General features: G+C 41.8%; 1 protein-coding gene across 3 annotated transcripts; it reads right to left on the bottom strand.

Annotated features, from left to right (window-relative positions):
- On the bottom strand, positions 1–23382 carry tmem65 (transmembrane protein 65). Of its 3 annotated transcripts, XM_029658263.2 has the most exons (9): positions 22671–23382; positions 22141–22378; positions 13411–13485; positions 9441–9485; positions 7486–7553; positions 6962–7016; positions 4465–4507; positions 2905–3010; positions 1–2675 (listed from the first exon to the last, which is right to left on the bottom strand). In XM_029658263.2, exons 1-9 carry the CDS (start codon positions 22689–22691, stop codon positions 2556–2558), a joined length of 771 nt encoding a protein of 256 aa, XP_029514123.1. In that variant the 5' UTR covers positions 22692–23382; the 3' UTR covers positions 1–2555. The 3 variants fall into 3 exon arrangements, with proteins under 3 accessions (XP_029514123.1, XP_029514122.1, XP_029514125.1); XM_029658262.2 differs by having other exon boundaries at positions 22141–23376; XM_029658265.2 differs by lacking the exon at positions 13411–13485 and having other exon boundaries at positions 22141–23355.
- Positions 23383–25044: the final 1662 nt, after the last annotated feature.

The raw sequence follows: 25044 nt of genomic DNA, 5'->3' as shown, positions 1-25044 counted from the left end.
TGGTGAAATAGTTCCAATCGGTTTATTAAATCATTGCAAAATACAAGAGCGATCAAACAGTATGTTCTCTATTTTTGTTGGCATAAGTATGTATACATGGCAGCATAGATACATTGTATGTGCCTGTCATTTACATGGGAGTGGGGATGAGCATTAGATAAGTCCATGTTTGTTTAAATAGTTCTTATTACCATGCCAGACTTTCTATCATATGGTGACAAAGAGAAAAAAGAATCAGACGAGGTGTGCTTTGATATCATGGTGAGAGGACACCACTATCATGGTGGACCAATAGCCAAGAGGGGAGAGAAGAGTTGGAAAGCAATGACAGGGAGTGAGGTTCAGATACAGACACAGGGGCGGCAGGGTAGCCTAGTGGTTAGAGCGTTGGACTAGTAACCGAAAGGTTGCAAGTTCGAATCCCCGAGCTGACAAGGTACAAATCTGTCGTTCTGCCCCTGAACAGGCAGTTAACCCACTGTTCCTAGGCAGTCATTGAAAATAAGAATTTGTTCTTAACTGACTTGCCTAGTAAAATAAATAAAATAAAATGGCAAAACAGACAAACACAGAGAACCATACCACAGGAATCAAACTGGAGAACAGAACACCAAACGAGATTGAAGGAAACTTGATGTACATGTTTGGGATAGAGAACAAGTGTTCAGGTGAAAGACAGATGAGATGGAGTCATCCCATGGAGATTGCAGGAGAATTGGCAAGAGCCAAATACATTCTAGAGATGCAAGATGGCTTACCTTCCACATTAATATGTTCCAACATATGTCTGGGATTTCCGAGACTATAGAGAAGACGAGTGGAGTTAGACAAACACCAAATAGAAGAGAACAGAGCGTGTGGATCAAGGGTCTCTGGAGCCGTAGAGCCTAAAACAGCTGAAGGGCACATGTGACCAGGAGTCTCCAGCAAGCCCAGAACAGTGGTGCAACAAGCAAGACCAGAGGACGCCAGGAGGATAAGCAGTAGGGAGAACGAGTCGGGGCAGATACAAAATGTCTCCGTCCACCAGAGGGCAGAGGAGGTGAGGAATAAGTGCATGGCTTCTATTAGCGCTGAAGAAAAGGATGGAGTGAGACCATGATCAAACTGCAGAAATACTAGTCACACAGAACATTTTCATTGCTTTCAAACAAAACCCATCAAAGCACCTTGGTGCCTGTTTTCTTATCAGTCTGGTTGTGCCAAAATATGCAGGTTTTTTTTTTTTACAGCCAAGTACTTTGGTGACAACAAAAAAAACTGCATTTGGCAGTAATAGTTCAAATAATAAGGGTCATTATGAACATTCACTACAGTTCATGAGGAAATACAGCAGCATGGTGAGGGGCATTCCAGTTTAAGTACTGCATTTACTGGAATACGAAAAGGCAAACGGAAAAACGAAAACCAATATTCATAGACAGAAAACACAAAGAAGATCCTTTCACACAATAAATGACTAGTTTGATTAGGCCACCATATGCAAATGGTTGTCTATCAGTGAACAAACAGTAACTATCCTACAAAAATTCAATCATAATGGCAACGGAATAGTAGGTGCTGTAATTGCATTTCAACAAACAGTGAGTGAACAGTTTTACTCTGTTGTTCAGCTTACTTCGTTTCCTTAATTTCTTTAAAATCAAGCATATTAACAATGACGTTCTTTCAAACATGAAGTTTAATACTTCACAAAATAAAATCTCCTACGTGCTGGTTTTTAAAAAGGTCATAAAAATACAGTTGGTTAGAGTGATGTGAAGAAAATAAAGTGAGGCACTTCTATGGTATGGACTGTGAAAATTGGCTTTGCTAAAAATAAATGTGAAAGCTAAGAGACATAGATCAGCAGTTAGAAAAGATAGGCAGCTTAAGCCTGACATGCTAGGAACCCAAGGCATTACACCCACTCAATTTAGTGCGCGTATAGTAGAGGTATGTTTGTAATTATGCGTCTGAAAAACAGGTTTGGTAGTGCTAATAATCATAGCGTAATTGCTTGTTACTTGTTGACAAACTAAATCAATAAAGTTCAATGCATAATATACTGTACAGCAATTCCTCAACAAAAAATATATATTGCACAAGCTAGTTCAACTCTTGCCATTTCAAATCCCAAAAAATAAAATGCCATCGAGGTAGCAGTTCACACGTGTTCCTTTGTTTCACAATCTTAAAACATTGGTTTAAAGTCATCTCAAACTCATTTTCAACTCCTAGGCAAATTCATCTACAAAATCCATCCTATGAAAATAACTTGCCATCAAATGCAACTACTTTGTAAAACTAATGGCTCATAGTACATTTTTGGAAGGTTATTTGGTAGCTCAGTTGGTAGAGCATGGCGCTTGCAACGCCAGCACAGTGGGTTCGATTACCGGGACCACCCAAAAGTAAAATGTGTGTACCCATGACTATGTCGCTTTGGATAAATTACATGTATTATATTATGAAATAGAGAAGAAAGGTTTTCCAGAGTTAGAGATTCATTTAAAATCATGCTGATGATGCAGCTTGCAATTGACCCTGAGACCAGAAAGCTGGTTCACATGCTGTTAAGAGTCTGTGGTGTTGGTGTGTGCTTCTTTTTTCTTGCTCTCATCCTCATCATCCCCTAGGAATAACAGGGGGAACATTCCGAGAATGCATCCGATTGTGACTCCAATGCCTTTTCCCTGCACACAACGGGAGAAAAATGCATGTCAAATGGGAAGTTCAACAGTTTGAGTTTTGTGCATGTTTCTCTTACTATTAAGGTTATCATAAATCTTTGAACATGGATCGCTAGTAACCCACCCATCTAAATATCTCAACCTTATAGGACCAGTTTCCCCTAACCAGACTAAGATTTTTAGTACAGGAGTAGACCAGCCCATAAAAGGTAATCATTTCTAAATCACTCACCACGTGGGAGCTAACCCTGGTCTGCCACATGTCCGCCTGCTTGGGTGTGAGGTCAGGAACCTGCATCCCTAGCCTGGAGGCTAGGACCTCCACGTATCCGGCAAGACTGCCCACAGACAGACAATATAAGAAACACAGCTGTGGTTGTCATGTAAAATTTGTATTACCATTCCATTTCAAAAAAAAAAAAAGAAGAAAATCACAATCATACAGTATGTGGACACCCCTTCAAATTAGCGGATTGGGCTATTCCAGCCACACCCGTTGCTGACAGGTGTATTAAAAAATAAAAATCGAGCACACAGCCATGCAATCTCCAGAGAGAAAACATTGGCGGTAGAATGGCCCGTACTGAAGAACTCAGTGATTTTCAACGTGGCACAGTCATAGGTTGCCACCTTTCCAACAAGTAATTTCATAATATTTCTGCCCTGCTAGAGCTACCCCAGTCAGTCAAATGTAAGTGCTGTTATTGTGAAGTGGGAAGTCTAGAAGCAACAATGGCTCAGCTGCAAAGTGGTAGGCCGCACAAGCTCACAGAATGGGTCCGCTGAGTGCTGAAGCGCGTAAAAATTGTCTGTCCTCGGTTGCAACATTTACTACCATGTTTCAAACTGCCTCTGGAAGCAACGTCAGCACAATAACTTTTCTTCTGGAGCTTCATGAAATGGGTTTCCTTGTCCGAGCAGCAGCACACAAGCCTAAGATCACCATGCGCAATGCCAAGCATTGGCTGGAGTGGTGTAAAGCTTGCTGCCATTGGATTCTGGAGCAGTGGGTACGCGTTCTCTGGAGTGATGAATCACGATTCACCATCTGGCAGTCCGACAAACTAATCTGGATTTGGCGGATGCCAGGAGAACACTACCTGCTGGAATGCATAGAGCCAACTGTAAAGTTTGGTGGAGGAGGAATAATGGTCTGGGGCTGTTTTTCATGGTTCGGGCTAGACCCCTTAGTTCCAGTAAAGGGAAATCTTAACGCTACAGCATACAATAACCTTTTATACGATTCTGTGCTTCCACTTTGTGGCAACAGTTTGGGGAAGGCCCTTTCCTGTTTCAGCATGACAATGCCCCTGTCCAAAGTGAAGTCCATACAGAAATGGTTTGTCGAGATCGGTGTGGAAGAACTTGACTGGCCTTCCCCAAACAGAGCCCTGACCTCAACGCCATCGAACACCTTTGGGATGAATTGGAAACGCAGACTGTGAGCCAGACCTAATCACCCAACATCAGTGCCCGACCTCACTAATGCTCGTGGCTGAATGGAAGCAAGTCCCTGCAGCAATGTTCCAACATGTAGTGGAAAACCTTCCCAGAAGAGTAGAGGCTGTTGTAGCAGCAAAGGGGGGACCAACTTAATATTAATGCCCATGATTTTGAAATGAGATGTTCGGCGAGTAGGCGTCCACATACACTACATTACCAAAAGTATGTCAAAATCATACCAGTCTACCCAGTAACTTGTGATCCCCACCCCTGAAATACTTGCAAGGCTTTGAAAGTTATATAACTGACTAAATATTACACAGAATGGAGAAGTGGTTGGTGCTCTTACCCAAGTCCAGCCAGGTCTGACACTAGGTTCCCAAGAGCTGCAGCTGTAACAGAAGACGAATGAGATTTCACAGTCTCTAAACCAAACGATTCTTGAAATCAGATACTTTTTCAATACAACTGCTCCTGATGCTTGTTTAAACATGTAAACAATGCTTAACAGCTGTTGCGGCATGTTGATTCCTATTTCAAATGTTCAAAAAGGTCAGCCACCGTCTCCACAGTTTATAAAATCGGATCAGTGTACTGAATTGTATTATCACTTCATTTCATAAGCAGTCAATCACAATATGAACCAGGCCCAAGGAACTGCATAGATCCAACTGCTATAAACCCTGAAAGCCTCATGAGAACGCTGCTTGTGCATCGCACTGGGATGAGGAGCGACTGTAAATTGCATTGTGGATGTATGGTGGCACTTGGTAAATCATGGAGACAAGCCAATATCAAGCACAGTTCATTCAAGTAGATCGATGTATATTAAATGTGTGCCAGCATTAGACAGCACTGATTATGAGGATTGGAATTGGCTAGCATATGTTCTTGTTTTCAATTATCAAACTGTTATTCATTCGACAGTGGTGATATTACAAAAATGATCCCTGAGGCACTAGAATGGTGCAGGGATTCTGTTCCACATACTAGTGTTGCATCTAGTGATATGGGGGGGATAAAAAATATTTAAATATTATTTTTACGCTAGTTTGCTGTACATGCACCAAAATTCCAGTATAGCTTGTTCTCCATCTTTAAAAAAAGGTGCAATATGCAGAAATCGCTCCTCCATTTCCTGGTTACTAAAATTGTAGTACTTTACATAATTTCAGTTTAGTGTAGAGAATCATTGTACCATCTAAACCACTTGATTCGCTTCAATAACAACAAATATTGTATTTTCAGTTGGTGTGCAAAACCAAAAGTAGAAGTAGCACACATAGAACATATACCTCTTCTTAGACTTGATTTGGATGCAAATTATAGATCTATAACTCACATTTCTATGTAAATTTGGCCAATTCGCCCAAAAAGTTAAATATTGCAGCTTTAAATAGGGAGCTCTTATTTCCATGGCTCATCAAAACGTATTGTTTTCTCGTGGCTCTCGTCCTTCTGCATCAATTTTTTTTTAAACGAATCGCAATCACAGTGTCAAATCACAATACATAGGCACCTAAGTATCGTGATAATATCGTATCGTATGGTTCTTGACAATACTGACAAAGCAAAAACAGGTTTTTATACATTTTTGCTAATTTAGAAAAAAAAAGTAAACTGAAATATCACATTTACATAAGTATTCAGACCCTTTACTCAGTACTTTGTTGAAGCACCTTTGGTAGTGATTACAGCCTCTAGTCTTCTTGGGTATATTGCTACAAGCTTGGCACACCTGTATTTGGGGAGTTTCTTCCATTCTTCTCTGCAGATCCTCTCAAGCTCTGTCAGGTTGGATGGGGAGCGTTACTGTGCAGCTATTTTCAGGTCTCTCCAGAGATATTCGATCGGGTTCAAGTCCGGGCTGTGGCTGGGCCACTCAAGGACATTCAGAGACTTGTCCCGAAGCCACTCCTGCGTTGTCTCGGCTGTGTGCTTAGGGTCGTTGTCCTGTTGGAAGATGAACCTTCGCCCCCAGTCGGAGATCATGAGCAGGTTTTCATCAAGGATCTCTCTGTACTTTGGCTTGATCCTGACTAGTCTCCCAGTCCCTGTCGCTGAAAAACATCCCCACAGCAGGATGCTGCCACCACCATGATTCACTGTAGGGATGGTGCCAGTTTTCCTCCAGAAGTGACACTTAGCATTCAGGCCAAAGAGTTCAAACGTGGTTTCATCAGACCAGAGAATCTTGTTTCTCATGGTCAGAGAGTCTTAAGGTGCCTTTTGGGAAACTCCAAGCGGGTCATGCCTTTTACTGAGGAGTGGCTTCCGTCTGGCATTGTATGTCCACTCTAAACAAAAGTATATAGCCTAAACAAAACCATCCCACAATTATTGGGAGGGGCTTTGTCTAATGTGAATAGCTGCAGTAACCATCCATGGAACAAGCAGGGCTCAAATAGACAAAGTATGTTAGTTGAAGAGCTTCACAAAATCAGGGACAGATGCCTACATGCTTCCAAAAACATAGCCTACAAAATACCATCAGGCCCCATAGTGAGGGTAAAATGACTGCTATCTACTGCCACAGTGTGATTCAAGAGGAGTAATACACAAGGCGGTGACAAAAACAAAAGAAATTGACCAGCATCACTTTCAAGACTGGATGGTAACCTAATATGTACTTTTGGTTTAGCTCTGAAATAAGGACAATATGCTGTATCGTTTGATGTGATCTCCGGAACACCAGTTCATCTAACCCATTTGGTAGAGGCTGGCTAGACTTTTGTTACATTGAAAAATATTTGACCCCTGTAAGGTTGAGAAGTATTCTGACCAATGTTTATTGAGGGAGCTACTGCCAAATTTGAACATTTCAGATCACAATTGAACAGTCTTACCTGCCATGGTAGATAATCCAAAGGTGACACCTATTGACAACTCAATCTGGGTTCCCTAAAAGTCAAGAAAACAGAAATATTACGTGGACATTTGTTTCTTGGTGGGCTAGCAATCATGTTGACTTTCCCACCCAATGTTTTTTTGCAATGTTCCCTTTCATCCTCACAGTGGCAGTGGCCGAATACCCATACTAGTGTACTACATACTTAAACTGCATACTCATTTTGGTGTTGGATCTAATAGAATTCACTCGTCTCTTCTGATTTACATGTCTGACAACAGCTGATAAATCAGTCAACGCAATCGCATATTAGATAACGCAGTCAGTGTACTATTTTTGAAATGTCACATACTATGTCACTATTTTTTTGCATACTATGTAGTATGTGAAGGGTATGGGTATTCAGACACGGCCAGTATCTAAAGAAAACAATGTGAAATACAAAATACATTTGAAATGCTAGTTCAAATTAAACAATGAATACAGGTACATTTAAACACAAGAAAAAGTCATACCACTTACTGCTGCAATCATGATGGCATTGTCCAGAAAGCCAAAACCAATAAAGGGGATCGCATTGTGTAGAAGCACTGCAAACAAGATAGAACCCCAATAAAAACAAACATTTTCTTATCATGTGCTGCTAAGATCAACTTGTCTTGTGAGTTAGGTCTCTGCATGTGAATATACATTGACTGGCAGCAGAACACACGTGTCACTAAGGGACTCACACATGCCTGCTTGTTTGTGCCTGTGTGTACTGTACGTTTATGGGGCAGTGTCCTACTGACATTGAGGAAAATCCAGATGTATTTACTGACAGACAGCATGCAGTAATTTTTCAATGGCTGACATGAACATTCCCCCTCATTATACACTTTCTAATGTAAACTCAGCAAAAAAGAAACGTCCCTTTTTCAGAACCCAGTCTTTCAAAGATAATTTGTAAAAATCCAAATAACTTCACAGATCTTCTTTGTAAAGGGTTTAAACACCGTTTCCCATGCTTGTTTAATGAACCATAAACAATTAATGAACATGCACCTGTGGAACGGTCGTTAAGAACCAAACAGCTTACAGACGGTCAGCAATTAAGGTCACAGGTATGAAAACTGAGGACACTAAAGAGGCCTTTCTACTGACTCTGAAAAACACCAAAAGAAAGATGCCCAGGGTCCCTGCTCATCTGCGTGAACGTGCCTTAGGCATGCTGCAAGGGGGCATGAAGACTATAGATGTGGCTAGGGCAATAAATTGCAATATCCGTACTGTGAGATGCCTAAGACGGCGCTACAGGGAGACAGGATGGAAAACTGATCGTCCTCGCAGTGGCAGACCACGTGTAACAACACCTGCACAGGATCGGTACATCCGAACAGCACAACTGCGGGACAGGTACAGGATGGCAACAATAACTGCCCGAGTTACACCAGGAACGCACAATCCCTCTATCAGTGCTCAGACTGTCCGCAATAGGCTGAGAGAGTCTGGACTGAGGGCTTGAAGGCCTGTTGGAAGGCAGGTCCTCACCGGCAACAATGTCGCTTATGGGCACAAACCCACCGTCGCTGGACCAGACAGGACTGGCAAAAAGTGCTCTTCACTGACGAGTCGCATTTTTGCCTCACCAGGGGTGATGGTCTGATTCGGGTTTATCGTCGAAGGAATGAGCGTTACACCGAGGCCTGTACTCTGGAGCGGGATTCATTTGGAGGGTCCGTCATGGTCTGGGGCAGTGTGTCACAGCATCATCGGATTGAGCTTGTTGTTATTGCAGGCAATCTCAACGCTGTGCGTTACAGGGAAGACATCCTCCATGTGGTACCCTCCTGCAGGCTCATCCTGAAGAGCCCGGACCTCAATCCCATTGAGCACATCTGGGACCTGTTGGATCGGAGGGTGAGGGCTAGGGCCATTCCCCACCCAGACATGTCCGGGAACTTGCAGGTGCCTTGGTGGAAGAGTGGGGTAACATCTCACAGCAATAACTGGCAAATCTGGTGCAGTCCACGAGGAGATGCACTGCAGTACTTATTGCAGCTGGTGGCCACACCAGATACTGACCGTTACTTTTGATGTTGATCCCTCCCTTTGTTCAGGAACACATTATTCCATTTCTGTTAGTCACATGTCTGTGGAACTTGTTCAGTTTGTCTCAGTTGTTGAATCTTATGTTCATACAAATATTTACACATTAAGTTTGCTGAAAATAAACGCAGTAGACAGTGAGATGACGTTTCTTCTTTTACTAAGTTTATTTTGTGGGTTCATTAAGAGAAAATAGCACGGGTAGAGCTGCTGGGAAACAAAAGCTGATAAGGCCATAATTAATTAGTTTTGAGAAACCGCTTTCAAAGGGGTATAATGTGACTACGGAAGCATAGACCCTTTTGATCCCACTGAGCACTTTTGAGCTATAAATCTCTATGGTATAAAGAAAATTACATTCATAATTTGAGAGACCGCTTTTATCTTACCGTATTTGATCTGAGCTCGAGTAAGCGGTGAAGCCTCTTGAGTCTCTGAAAGACAAGATCAAAAACAAAGATTCATATCTGAAAAATGATGTGCACTGGGGTAGAAATGTCAGATTCTGATCAACCCTCATGCTTTCTCTCCCAAAAAGTTTGGCACAGAGGGGTAGACTGCAAACTCTTCAGCACAAATATAAACATGTTCACTGTATAATGCTGACTACTCAGCTCTGTCCAAGAGGCTCCGTATTCTATAGTCTTGTGAGAAACAGATTCTTGGTAGGATATTCATTGAGAACTAAAGGGGCATGTTCCAAGTGAATGTGTTAGTGTGTTTAAAAAGGCATAGGACTACTAGACAGTCAACTGTTTTGTGGGAGTGAATTCAGACAGACATGAAAGTCTCCCATTACAGTTATCAAATTATGTAGTCTCTCATTCATTGAGAAAGACTACCACAAACCCCAGTGCTAAACAGATTCACACCTCTAACATGAATGACGTTTGGAAAGGTCAAGGACCCTGCCTAGAGACAAGAGGGGCTGGGGTGCCATTTCTGGAAAAGTGAATCCAAGATTAAGGCGAGGTGACTTTAATGAGAATGGAAATACTATTGACCGTCATGGAATACTAATTAATCAAAACAGCGGGTCAATATGCTCATGACTGCACAGCAGCTCATAGAAGAGAACAGGCTTTCAGTGTGGAGTGTAGAACCTCCCACTGAGGGAGTGTCACTATAAAACCCATAATAAACTGCTTGCTAGTGACCGAGTAAACGAGTTGAGCAGGGGGCATGGTCAAAGTCTGTAGGTAACCCTAAGGCAACACAACGCCTAGCGGCACAAGGCCATGCAACACAACGCCTAGCGGCACAAGGCCATGCAACACAACGCCTAGCGGCACAAGACCATGCAACACAACGCCTTGCGGCACAAGGCCATGCAACACAACGCCTTGCGGCACAAGGCCATGCAACACAACGCCTTGCGGCACAAGGCCATGCAACACAACGCCTTGCGGCACAAGGCCATGCAACACAACGCCTAGCGGCACAAGGCCATGCAACACAACGCCTAGCGGCACAAGGCCATGCAACACAACGCCTAGCGGCACAAGGCCATGCAACACAACGCCTAGCGGCACAAGGCCATGCAACACAACGCCTTGCGGCACAAGGCCATGCAACACAACGCCTTGCGGCACAAGGCCATGCAACACAACGCCTTGCGGCACAAGGCCATGCAACACAACGCCTTGCGGCACAAGGCCATGCAACACAACGCCTTGCGGCACAAGGCCATGCAACAACGCCTAGCGGCACAAGGCCATGCAACAAACTGTGCGGCACAACACAATGCTACACAACAAAAGTTTATTTAATTTCTGTTGACTCGAGGACACTTGGCTGATGGGAAAATATCAATAAACTTCTAGATGACAAAATTGATATCTGTGCAATCTGCAGCCACTAGACTTCCGGCAATGACTTCAGGCAATGTTCAATGAGATATAGCATAAGGCTACATATTTGTCATCGGTAACTCCAATGTCCAACCCCTCCGGCTATATTACCCTTCTAAATAATAACGGTCTCAGCAGGCAGCAGCAGTGCTGATGAGTCATTTCCCTCAGAGCTTAGCTGAAGTGGTGCATGTGAAACTGCCTAATTACAGAAGTGTCTACTCCTGCTGTCTGTGGCAATAGTCACCACCATCTGCCCGTTGTCACAGTTCTGAGGAACTGGCACTCCAACACATTAGAAAGGCTTAACAGGGGAAGTGCAGGACTACCTGCTGCTAGGACGGAATTGGAGAGGAGATGTGTTCGTCTTTAGTCTGCTATTCTTTTGAGGGCCAATTAATTCTCCCCAATTAAAGTAGTGGATGTAAATATTTCCCAAATTAAATTGGAGCGGAACAGGGAGATGTGCCAATATGTGTTGTTTCCCAGTGAAGAAGTTAGGGCAGTGCACTCATTTTACAATCTCTATGGAATCTAACTACTATCTTGCTCAGACAACCTAAGGACCATAACAATATAAAAATAAAATCATCACTTTATAGTGATGGTAATCATTTAGCTATTCAATTTTAAGACTCCTTAAAGTACTAAAAAAATCTATGGATGAAACGTTGAATTTAGACCATAAACGTTTATATAAAAAAAATGTAAAAGTTTGTTGTGAAGTGTCTCATATCTGAGCGATAAGAAAGATCACCTATTTAACCCCTTATTTTAGCCACTAAACTACTTCCATTCATTTTTTACTTAGGCTTCCTGCAGCTGTTATTGTTGATCAGACTGAAGCACAGACTAATTGTGCACATTGACAAATCATAAGGCAATTTATAAAAACTATTTTGGTAGTGGGCTTGGGCTTCCATATAAAACAGCTTGTCGCAGTGCATTCACTTATACCCACGTTTTCAGTTGCAATTTGCTTTTAGCACATGTAATGATTTGCATGATATTGATTTAAAAAATGAAGCCTGGTTTGTTGTAAAGTAGGCCTACTGTACTTTATATGCAAATGAGGTTTAAAATCGTTAATTTTAAATAGGCTAACGTTACTTGATGAAGACATGCAGCTAGCAACTCTACATTTTAGCTTCAAGACAAATGAAATGACTGTGGCCTACAGACAAGAAAATAAACCCTTTGTCTGCACATATGCTTGTAAATTGTCATATGGGTTGGTTGCATTATTCAATAGTGTAAAATGTTTTTAAAGAAAAGTTTGTCATTGTTGAATAGTTTGTGCTTGCTGACTACTGTGATATTGAAGGTCAATTTGAGCTGCGGACCAAGAGTGTCGCATCGCCAGCCACAACGAAAGGTAAGGATGTAATGTAAATTGAAAAGTAGAAATCCTTTTTGCCACTCCGCTCCTCAAACTCTCCTTCATATCTCGTAGTGGGAGTTGGGCCTTAAGGTTTGGTTCACTGGATTAACATATTAAATAGCCCATTACTGAAATGCCACAGTGCCCCTTGACATTCAGGGCAATTTCTGTGTTGAACGCTGTTTAGGCCGATGTTGTAATCACAAGCCTCACAACTAGTGACAAACAAGAATGTGAAAAAAGAGAAGAGTTACCTGAATCACTAAACTGACTCTCCTGGGGATTTCATGTTGAACACAGAGTAACATGGAACAAGGCAGCAGCATTGGATTGTCATGCCAGCTGATAAAGTAGCAACAGTATGGACAAACTTGAGTAACGTCAGTGTTTCCCCTATATTCATTTAGCAGCAAACACACTGCTGCTGCTAAATCATTGCCAGAACAACAAAAATATTCCTGCAGATTAGAGTTTTAGATCAGAGTGACAAGTTACAACAATTTATATATCTTTGTCAGATTCTCATCAGATCGTCCGAAAAACCTCCAAGGTAACAAGTGTAGCCAACCCATAGAGATAATGTAGATAGAAGACTCTTGCCCAAAAGCCTGTTTTAGCATGGGCAGCGCCATTGAGGACTTTCACCATTTTTAAGGAGTCACTGGGTGGGCCTTCTTATTGATTAAGGAAGGATCACATAATTCCATCCTGGTCATCAGGAGGGATCAGCCAATGAATTAGACTCATTCTATAACTGCACGTGGCAGTAAATCACCAACCTTGGCTTTATACCGATTCAAACAACACACTCCAACTCATAGTAGTAGAAGAAAATGTACTCTCACAGACACATATTGCATCCTCTAACTATCTCCATGAACCAACCCTATTAATAGATGTACAGTATGTAATAATTGTTAGCTAAGTTACAGTAACGTTACGTTAGCAAAACATCATTTGGGGTTAATATAGAATTGGCTGGTGATGTCATTGAGAGCAGGAGATAAAATGAAAACAAAAATTCCTGAAAACCCCAGCCTGAGTTCTTAGGGGAAACACTGAAGGTACACAAAGCAGGCAAGGGAAATGTTGTCAGTCTGTCCGTGAGAAAAACACACATTGTTGTACCCTGTAACCCCACTTCTCCTTCAGGTGTCTCACTCTGGCCATGCAACTGGCTTGTGCAGCTGGACACTTCAGAGTCTGGAGGGGGGAAAGGGGGATACGGGGCACATAAAAAGAAGAGTTGGGCATGACTGTGTGTGTGTAAAGGTAGTTTCACTGGGACCTTTATGGAAAAAGGGCTTCATCTACTGACAGCTGAAGTACATTGTCACACTACAGTTTAACTCACCTGACTGGGTAGGTCTTCCTCAATTCCTAAAACATTTAATAATAAGCTATGAAGTACGTTATGTACTGGATGTCAAAAGGTAACTCACCTGACTGGGTGGCTTTTATCATTTCAGTTTAAACAGCAAGAGAAAATTATCCTCATAATGCATTGACATTGGATGTACAATTAAAGAAGATAAACGCCTAGGTCTACCTCGTGAACCCTCTACAATTTTACTATAAAAATAAAACTATAATGAGCACCAGTGCAAAACATTAGTCTCTTCTCATTAGCCACTGCACTCATTCATATATAGAGTGAACACTTCTGGGAAAAGGAGAACCTGAATTGCATGATGGTTGTCCATTTAAAGCTCTGAATGCATGACCGAGGCGGCATCAGGGCTAATAGTGCTCAAGTGGTTTCCTGGGTATTTACCAGAGGCTGGCATAACAGGGACATGGTGGAGAGAGCCCATCTGTCAGAGGCCTGCTCCAAGAGAGACCAGCTGGCATGAGGGAGGGTCAGGAATGAGCTCTGGAAAAGGTCACTGTACTTCAAGCTTACATATTTCTCCCAGGGTTAAAGTCGAGGATTTTGATTTATTAGGATCCCCATTAGCCGACGCCAATGGCGACAGCTAGTCGTACTGGGGTCCGACATTACAAAAAATACATTAGAGATAAAAGACTTTACAATTTACATACATTTAAAAACATAAACATGTTGTGTGTATCTCATAAATGCGCACACACACAACAAGAAGGTCACTGTTTAAAAAAAAACTGGTTTGCTGTTCACTTGCGCTATTTAAGATGGGAGACCCATGCACTCATGGCTCTGTATAATACTGTACGTTTCCTTGAATTTGTTCTGGACCTGGGGACTGTGAAAAGACATGTCTGGTAGGGTAAGTGGCGGGGTAAGTGTGCGTGTGTCAGTGTTGTGTGTAAGTTGACTATGCAAACAATTGGGAATTTCCAACACAATGTTGCTCAGCCTTTCCTCAACTCTTAGCCAATGAAGAGCCGCTCTGTTCTGGGCCAGCTGCAGCTTAACTAGGACTTTCTTTGCAGCACTTGACAATATGACTTAACAATAATCAAGATTAGATCAAACTAAAGCCTGCAGGACGTGCTCTGTGCTGTGTGGTGTCAAAAAAGCAGAGCATCTTTATTATGGACAAACCTCTCCCTATCTTAACAACATTGAATCTATAGGTTTTGACCATGACAGTTTACAAGGGATGCACGATATGATTTTAAATAATTCAAAATATATAATAATAAATCAAATTTTAAAAAACATCGGTGAACAAACAATGACAATATCGGTATCAGCCCGATGTTTAGTTTAATGCCGATGTCAAAGCTGACGTGCATACCTATATAACGTAGGTACATGACGTAATGGCGTCAACTTTAATGTTGCGCTACACGTGCAACACAGAATTCCTAACCTAGCCCACAATGTCTGCTGTGTGGAATGAGCAGTCAACAAGTCGAGCAGTCATTTGAAGAGTAAGAACATTTCAGCGAGACAACTCAAAGGCGAAATCCATTAATGCAAAGATAATGGCATTCATTGCCCTTTACAATCAACCTCTGTCAAGGGTGATTTTGACTTTCGGCAACTGGTCGAGCACCAGTACACACTACCAAGAGCGCTATTTTTCAGATGTTGCCACAGTAATGGCGTCACTGCTATTAGCTTCACGACATACTATGGAACGCCGTTTGGGTGTCAAAAAAAGATACGTCAAATAACACTATTTGACGAGTTAAATAAGCTTTTAATTTCACACGTCAAATAACCCAGTTCTATTATAGAATGTTGTGTGTTCTGAATTTGCACAATCAGTAGCACTGTCAAAGCTGTACAAAAACATCTGCAAACAAGCAAACACTGGCCACGAACGATGTGATTACAATACCGCGTTGGTAATAAAGCATTATTTGTTTGACTGCAACTTCTGGGGTAACTAGCTAGCTTTAGCTTGGTACCTAGCTTGCCCCAATACAACCAGCCTGAAAACAATGACCAGTAGAAACTGCAGTAATTTTCATTATTCTTAGCAACGATTTAGGAATCCTTATGAGTAAGTATTAGCTAGGTTGCCTAATGAAATTGAACTTCAGTTCATGAAAATAAATCGCTAGCCAGCTACTTAACCCTGTTGCCCAAAGCTAACATTATAAGCAGCCAGATAGCTTCATCTGGCTAGTGAGGCTCGACCGGACCGGGTTATGTGTTATGAAGCTAGCCACAATAAGGATTAGGCACAATAGTGGAATTTGCGGTTTGCCTTCGAAATAAAAGTACCTCTTTGAAAGTGATACAGAAGGTTACACAATTGGTGGAATCATTCCATATTTAGACTAGATCATGTTAAACAAGGTTGGAATGTGAAGCAATGAAATGGGATATCAGTCTACTTGGTGACACCCACAGAACACAACTGTGAAGAGTTTACGCAAATATTAGCATTGTAGCTCTTATCGCGGGACTGACTGTGTGAAATCACCTCCCCAGTCAGCCTATTGTGTGAATTGACATTCATATTACACTGTACAGCTTTCCCTAAGGATTGGGGATCAATGAAATGGGGTATCAGTCAACTCAATACGCAATATATTTTTTCCAAAAGTCCTCCTCGAGAGTTATTAGACTCCAAAACATCCACACAGTATTGCTTTTCATTAGGAATAGTGTTCAACACACATAGGTTGACAATAAATGTGGCTCAATTCACAGTTGTTTCAGAGTCCAGCAAAAAGGGCTATGGTGCTAATGTTCTCTGGGTGTCACTGAGTAGACTGATACGCCATGTCATTGATCCACAATCCATAGGTAAGGCTGTACAATGAAATAAGTATGCCCCCAAAGCAATTCTAAAGTATAATACATCTAGTGTGATTTCAATAGATTGTCAAATTAACAAATTGTTAATTTTATAGAACATTCCAACCACGTTTAGCATGATCTATTCAATTATGGCATAATTATACTATTTGTATTAATTTGCATCACTGTCAATGACATACTTTTATTTTGAAGGCTAACCGCAAAGTCAACTATTGTGGCTAGCGTCACAAAGATGGGTCCGACCACCATTAATCAAGTAAGAACTGTCTTATATAGTATTTATGCTGCAGTAGTTTATGTGTCGGGGGGCTAGGGTCAGTTTGTTATATCTGGAGTACTTCTCCTGTCCTATTCGGTGTCCTGTGTGAATCTAAGTGTGCGTTCTCTAATTCTCTCCTTCTCTCTTTCTTTCTCTCTCTCGGAGGACCTGAGCCCTAGGACCATGCCCCAGGACTACCTGACATGATGACTCCTTGCTGTCCCCAGTCCACCTGGCCGTGCTGCTGCTCCAGTTTCAACTGTTCTGCCTTATTATTATTCGACCATGCTGGTCATTTATGAACATTTTAACATCTTGGCCATGTTCTGTTATAATCTCCACCCGGCACAGCCAGAAGAGGACTGGCCACCCCACATAGCCTGGTTCCTCTCTAGGTTTCTTCCTAGGTTTTGGCCTTTCTAGGGAGTTTTTCCTAGCCACCGTGCTTCTACACCTGCATTGCTTGCTGTTTGGGGTTTTAGGCTGGGTTTCTGTACAGCACTTTGAGATATCAGCTGATGTACGAAGGGCTATATAAATACATTTGATTTGATTATAAATTAGGGTTATTTTAGATGACACCTAGCTATATAGTTAGCTAGCTAACACGCCAAGACCCAAACGGTGTTCCATAGTATGAGAAATCCTGGTTGAGAATGAAACTGAATGAAATGAACAACAAAACAGCACAGCAAGTGAAAGAAATAGGTTTTGATTATGTTTTACTGGTAATGGGAACATACGTAATAGAGGTCGACCGATTAATCGGAATGGCCGATTAATTAGGGCCAATATCAAGTTTTCATAACAATCGGAAATCTATTTTTGGCCGATTTGCCGATTTTTTAAATTGTATTATTATTTTTTATACCTTTATTTAGCTAGGCAAGTCAGTTAAGAACACATTCTTATTTTCAATGATGGCCTAGGAACGGTGGGTTACTGCCTTGTTCAGGGGCAGAACGACAGATATTCAGCTCGGGGAATCTTGCATCCTTACAGTTAACTTGTCCAACACAATAACGACCTGCCTCTCTCTCGTTGCACTCCACACAGAGACTGCCTGTTACGCGAATGCAGTAAGCCAAGGTAAGTTGCTAGCTAGCAATAAACTTATATTATAAAAAACAATCAATCATAATCACTAGTTAACTACACATGGTTGATGATATTACTAGATATCTAGCGTGTCCTGCATTGTATATAATCTTACTGAGCATACAAGCATACAAGTATCTGACTGAGCGGTGGTAGGCAGAAGCGGGCGCGTAAACATTAATTCAAACAGCACTTTTGTGCGTTTTGCCAGCAGCTCTTCGTTGTGCGTCAAGCATTGCGCTGTTTATGACTTCAAGCCTATCAACTCCCGAGATGAGGCTGGTGTAACCGAAGTGAAATGGCTAGCTAGTTAGCTCGCGCTAATAGCGTTTCAAACGTCAATCGCTGAGCCTTCTAGTAATTGTTCCCCTTGCTCTGCATGGTTAACTCTGCTTCGATGGTGGCTGTTGTCGATGTGTTGCTGGTTCAAGCCCAGGGAGGAGCGAGGCGAGGGACGGAAGCTGTACTGTTACACTGGCAATACTAAAGTGCCTATAAGAACATCCAATAGTCAAAGTTTATTGAAATACAAATGGTATAGAGAGAAATAGTTCAATAATTACTACAACCTAAAACTTCTTACCTGGGAATATTGAAGACTCAAAAGGAACCACCAGCTTTCCTATGTTCTCATGTTCTGAGCAAGGAACTGAAACGTTAGCTTTCTTACATAGCACATAATGCACTTTTACCTTCTTCTCCAACACTTTGTTTTTGCATTATTTAAACTAAATTGAACATGTTTCATTATTTATTTGAGGCTAAATTGATTTTATTGATGTATTATATGAAGTTAAAATAAGTGTTAATTCAGTATTGTTGTAATTGTCATTATTATTACCGATTATATCGGTATTGGCTTTTTTGGTCCTCCAATAATCGGTATTGGCGTTGAAAAATCATAATCGGTCGACCTCTAATACATAAATGCCAACAAAATAACTTTTTGGTCAGCGTGGTGCGTGTAACCTTTATTTAAACTAGGCAAGTCAGTTAAGAACAAATTATTATTTACAATGACGGCCTATCCCGGCCAAACCACAGACCACCGGCCAATTGTGCGCCGCCCTATGGGACTCCCAATCACGGCCTGATGTGATGCTGCCTTGATTCAATCCAGGGACGCAGTGACACCTCTTGCACTGAGATGCAGTGCCTTAGACCGCTGCGTCCATGTGTGTGTTTTAACTATTTAACTGTACTAGAATGCTGATTTAAAAATGTAAAAAAGATCAGTATCGTTTTTTTTTGGCAAGGAAAATATCAGTATCGGCCAAAAATGTAATATCGGTGCATCACTAAGTAAAACCAAGCAATTTAGTCTCCTCAACTTGTTCAACAGCCACACCATTCATTACCAGCAAAAGACAGGTCTACAACCCACACATGTGGCTCAGGTAGTGCAGCTCATCCAGGATGGCACATCAATGCGAGCTGTGGAAAGAAGGTTTGCTGTGTCTGTCAGCGTAGTGTCCAGAGCATGGAGGCGCTACCAGGAGACAGGCCAGTACATCAGGAGACGTGGAGGAGGCCGTAGAAGGGCAACAACCAAGCAGCAGGACCGCTACCTCCGCCTTTGTGCAAGGAGGAGCACTGCCAGAGCCCTGCAAAATGACCTCCAGCAGGCCACAAATGTACATGTGTCTGCTCAAATGGTCAGAAACAGACTCCATGAGGGTGGTATGAGGGCCCGACGTCCACAGGTGGGGGTTGTGCTTACAGCCCAACACCGTGCAGGACGTTTGGCATTTGCCAGAGAACACCAAGATTGGCAAATTCGCCACTGGCGCCCTGTGCTCTTCACAGATGAAAGCAGGTTCACACTGAGCACGTGACAGACGTGACAGCCTGGAGACGCCGTGGAGAACGTTCTGCTGCCTGCAACATCCTCCAGCATGACCGGTTTGGCGGTGGGTAAGTCATGGTGTGGGGTGGCATTTCTTTTGGGGGCCGCACAGCCCTCCATGTGCTCGTCAGAGGTAGCCTGACTGCCATTAGGTACCGAGATGAGATCCTCAGACCCCTTTTGAGACCATATGCTGGTGCGGTTGGCCCTGGGTTCCTCCTAATGCAAGACAATGCTAGACCTCATGTGGCTGGAGTGTGTCAGCAGTTCCTGCAAGAGGAAGGCATTGATGCTATGGACTGGCCCGCCCGTTCCCCAGACCTGAATCCAATTGAGCACATCATGTCTCGCTCCATCCACCAACGCCACATTGCACCACAGACTGTCCAGGAGTTGGCGGATGCTTCAGTTCAGGTCCGGGAGGATATCCCTCAGGAGACCATCCGCCACCTCATCAGGAGCATGCCCAGGCATTGTAGGGAGGTCATACAGGCACGTGGAGGCCACACACACTACTGAGCCTCATTTTGACTTGTTTTAAAGACATTACATCAAAGTTGGATCAGCCTGTAGTGTGGTTTTTCACTTTAATTTTGAGTGTGACTCCAAATCCAGACCCTCATGGGTTGATAAATTTGATTTCCATTGATAATTTTTGTGTGATTTTGTTGTCAGCACATTCAACTATGTAAAGAAAAAAGTATTTAATAAGAATATTTCATTCATTCAGATCTAGGATGTGTTATTTTAGTGTTCCCTTTATTTTTTTGAGCAGTGTATATAGAAAACACAAGAAAATAGTCACTGCACTGGGGCTTTAAGACATTGTCTCAAATCGAGGTTGTGCCTTTAGATTGCAAAAATTAAGCAATAAGGAAGAATATTTCACTTCTCAAACCCTGGCCTTGTCCGTTTACCGTTTCGCAAGCATTCCTCTCAATGTTTGGCCTCTGGGTTTAGAAACTCTTATTCTATAATCAAATGAGTGAAAACGCATTTCATTTCAACATTGGTGGCGACAGGGTAGCCTAGTGGTTAGAGCGTTGGACTAGTAACTGAAAGGTTGCAAGTTCAAATCCCTGAGCTGAACAAGCAGTTAACCCAGGAAAGGGCCTTCCCCAAACTGTTGCCACAAAGTTGCAAGCACAGAATCATCTAGAATGTCATTGTATGCTGTAGCGTTAAGACTTCCCTTCACTGGGGCCTAGCCCAAACCATGAAAAACAGCTGCAGACAATTATTCCTCCTCCACCAAACTTTACAGTTAGCACTATACATTGGGGCAGGTAGTCTTCCCCTGGCATCTGCCAGATTCAACTGTCGGACTGCCAGCTAGCAGATTCATCACTCCAGAGAACGTGTTTCCACTGCTCCAGAGTCCAATGGCAGCGAGCTTTACACCACTCACGCCGAAGCTTGGTATTGCACATGGTGATCTTAGGCTTGTGTGTGGCTGGTGGGCCATGGAAACCCATTTCATTAAGTTTCAGCCAAACAGTTCTCATGCTGATGTTGCTTCCAGAGACTATTTGGAACTCGGTAGTAAGTGTTGCAACTGAGGACAGACAATTTGTACACACTACGCACTTCAGCCCCGTTCTGGGAGCTTGTGTGGCCTACCACGTCACGGCTGAGCCGTTGTTGCTTCTAAACATTTTCACTTCACATAAACAGCACCTACAGTTGACCGGGGCAGCTCTAACAGTGCAGAAATTTGACGAACTGACTTGTTGGTGCCACGTTGAAAGTAACTGAGCTCTTCAGTAAGGCCATTCTACTGCCAATTGAGATGTGTGCTCGATTTTATACACATGTAAGCAACAGGTGTGGCTGAAATAGCCAAATCCAATAATTCTAAGTGTTGTCAACGCACTTGTTTGTGTGTGTGTATATATCGTTTTGTGGATTTTGTTTGTGGATGAAATTACTTCTGCCACAACTTTGCAAGTGGGACACCTTCAAAGTTTTTGCACTTGAAGACCATTGCACTACATTTTCCCTATTGAAGGCCATTCAAAAAGGCTACAAATGTTAAACTACAAAGCTGAGGGACACTTTACACCGTATTAGGAACTTCTTCAGGATAAAACAACAAAACACACCCATAGTTGTGCTGGTCAAACACAAGTTAAGAAAAATGAAATTAATGAAATGGTAGCCTGTCAGTTGACTTGACAACAGCAATTACTTTATCCTAATAGTGACTATTGAAAATACAAAAATAAGGATGACAAATGTATGACTGAAATGTTGCCCAGAATATCCCAATAGATAAGTGGAGGACACTGTTCCCACCACGATAGCGACTAACTTGGGGTGGGAAGTTTCAACATTCCTGACATCACTATAAGAATAGGAAACAAGGTCACCCTGCCTGCAGAGAGAGAGGGAGGGAGGGAATGTCAATCATTATAAAATTGGGAGAGGAACTTGCAAGATCTGTTTTTATCTTACCTTGAGCTATAGCTATGGATTCAAAGCTCTGCAGTTCTTTCAGCAAGCATTTTCTTTCTTTGGGGTGAAGGCTGTAGATGAATTCTTTCGCTCTTTTCGGAGAGTTTAGGGGTTCCCGCGGCTCGTTGCGTCCGAGCGTTCCCATCCAACAACTTTGCAAGTGGGACACCTTCAAAACCTTTCTGACCGTGACACTTTCCAGCACTGCTCTTGTTGGGATGGTGGGTCGTAGAGCTACCTGAAGACAAAGCTTGAACATTGTGGCAAAATAGGGCAAATATGTTCGTACAAATAACTTAAAATAAGATGGCTAGGTTCGTTACCCGTTGAATGCTCAACGGCACTGCCAACCAGATAATTCAGCGAGCTAACTAACTTTAACTAAGGTGTTCGCTGTAGTAACATTAGTAGCTAATATTGCAAGTGTTAAGAGCAATGAGAGCTGTCAAAGTAGCGAACCCACACTAGTACGCTAGCAAGTAAAGCTAAGCTAGGTAACGTTAAGTATTATTGCCAAGTTGCAACGCTACCTTGTAGCTAATGCCCAACATGTAACGTTTAAGTCCTCTCTCCTCTTCTATTATTTGGTAAGACTGGTTTTATGTAACGTTTGCTAGCAACTACAGTCGACTCCTGTTACATTTCTGCAATAATACATTAACGTTACTAAATATGTCTGACAAGACAGAGCAGTTCACGAAAGGAAAACACAGTGTCCAACATGTAACGTTTAAGTCCTCTCTCCTCTTCTATTATTTGGTAAGACTGGTTTTATGTAACGTTTGCTAGCAACTACAGTCGACTCCTGTTACATTTCTGCAATAATACATTAACGTTACTAAATATGTCTGACAAGACAGAGCAGTTCACGAAAGGAAAACACAGTAGCTAGCTAACGTTAATTGCACAAAACCGCGTGTGACCAGACTCTGACATGCCTGCTACTATTGTGGCGTTAGCGGATCCTCTTTCTTTTTGGCTTGAGAAATAAGTAATTTCCAATGGCAAACGTCCGTGCAATTCATCAGAAAGTATTGATATGGACCCAAAAAATAGAGCTCAACGTCATAAACTGTCGTCGACTGGAAGCGTTCCTCGATTACTTCCACATGCGACCAATGTAGTTTTTTTTTCTCCCGAAGACATTATGGTTTCTCTCGTGTTTTTCCTCAATCTTAATTTAGTATATTGAGCTGACATATTATTTAGATATATTCATCTAGATACATTATTTTTGCTCCTAGCTACCACGTGTCCTGAGATACTTGTTCCAAATTTGATCATGAAATTCGGCCCGAGTAGTAGTAAACCACATTTACCAAAATGCAACACAAAACGTATCCAATTAACATGTAATTCATTACAAATATAAAATATACATTATTCCAATGATACATTCGGCTAAAAGGGCAAGCAGACAACTAGGGAATTATCCCGTGCTGTCTTTTTGTCAAACAAAGTTACTCAAACGGCTGTTATATTACCACCTTGTGGTTTTAAACAGCTAAAATGTATTGACCAATGACCACTTAAAAACTGCTCAAAAGGTCTGAAAATGAGCCCTTTTAAAAAAAAGTTGCCATATTTATACAATAAACCTTTCCCATATTGTTATCGAATCAACTAAGAAGGAATATCGTAGGAACTTGCACCAACATTTGAAGCAAAATTCGGTTTTCCTCAAAATAATAATTGTTGCTAGCTATGACATGAAATAATAAAATCGTTTGACTATATCACAAGAGAAAATATAATTTGCCTTACTATTAAACTCGCCAGATCATCTTCCATCAATGGATGTTAATTTAACTCGTTTGACTGCTATAAAGGAAAAGGATCGGATCCTTTTTTTTCCGCCTAAAATGACAATCCCAAATGTAACTAACTGTCTGTAGCTCCGGACCCGAAGCAAGGATATGCATATTCTTGAAACCATTTGAAAGGAAACACTTTGAAGTTTGTGGAAATGTGAAATTAAGTGGAAGAATATAGCACATTAGATCTGGTAAAAGATAATACAAAGAAAAAACGTGTATTTCTTTATTTATTTTTAATCATATTTGAAATGGAAGAGAAAGGCCACAATGTATTATTCCAGTTTAGGAGCAATTTAGAGTTTGGCCAATAGATGGCAATGTATGTGCAACGTTTTAGACTGATCCAATGAACTATTCCATTCCATCCCAAATGTGCCTAATTGGTTTATTAATGCACTGCTAATACAGTCATTAGTGGTGGTATATTGGCCATATAACACAACCCCCTGGGGTGCCTTATTGCTAAGTAATTTGAACAGTAAAAAGTAATTGTCTGTCATACCGGTGGTATATGGCCTGATATACCAAGGCTTTCAGCCGAGCAGCATTCAGGGTTTGAACCAGGTTTATATTTGTAATTAAATCCCTTTTGTGCATAAATATTGATAAATCAGACAAGAGAGTTTGAGTGATGGCAGGGTAGCCTAGTGGTTAGACTAGTAACCGGAAGGTTGCAAGTTCAAATCCCCGAGCTGACAAGGTACAAATCTGTCATTCTGCCCCTGAACAGGCAGTTAACCCACTGTTCCTAGGCCATCATTGAAAATAAGAATTTGTTCTTAACTGACTTGCCTAGTTAAATAAAGGTAAAAAAATTAAATTGGTCAGAGGATTTCTAAATCTCTGAGCAAGAAACACTCAGGCAAACTTGAAAAAACAAACAAATGTTTGGCTATTTTCTGGCAATTGTGCCAGATGTTAAGACTACAAACTGTTATAAATGGCCCATTAGCGTGATTGGTTTGTCATTTCAATAGGCTTAGACTACAGACAAGAATCTGGGTTTATCAATTCAACTTTGCAATAGTTTGCTTAGATAAAGGTAGGTCCCTGATAGGCCTACATCTCGTTTCATATAGTCTACACT

This window comes from Oncorhynchus nerka, linkage group LG4 (assembly GCF_034236695.1).
Source record: "Oncorhynchus nerka isolate Pitt River linkage group LG4, Oner_Uvic_2.0, whole genome shotgun sequence".
Classification (NCBI taxonomy): Eukaryota; Metazoa; Chordata; class Actinopteri; order Salmoniformes; family Salmonidae; genus Oncorhynchus; species Oncorhynchus nerka.
Note: the sequence above shows the minus strand (reverse complement) of the source record. Positions and strands in the feature narration are given on the sequence as shown.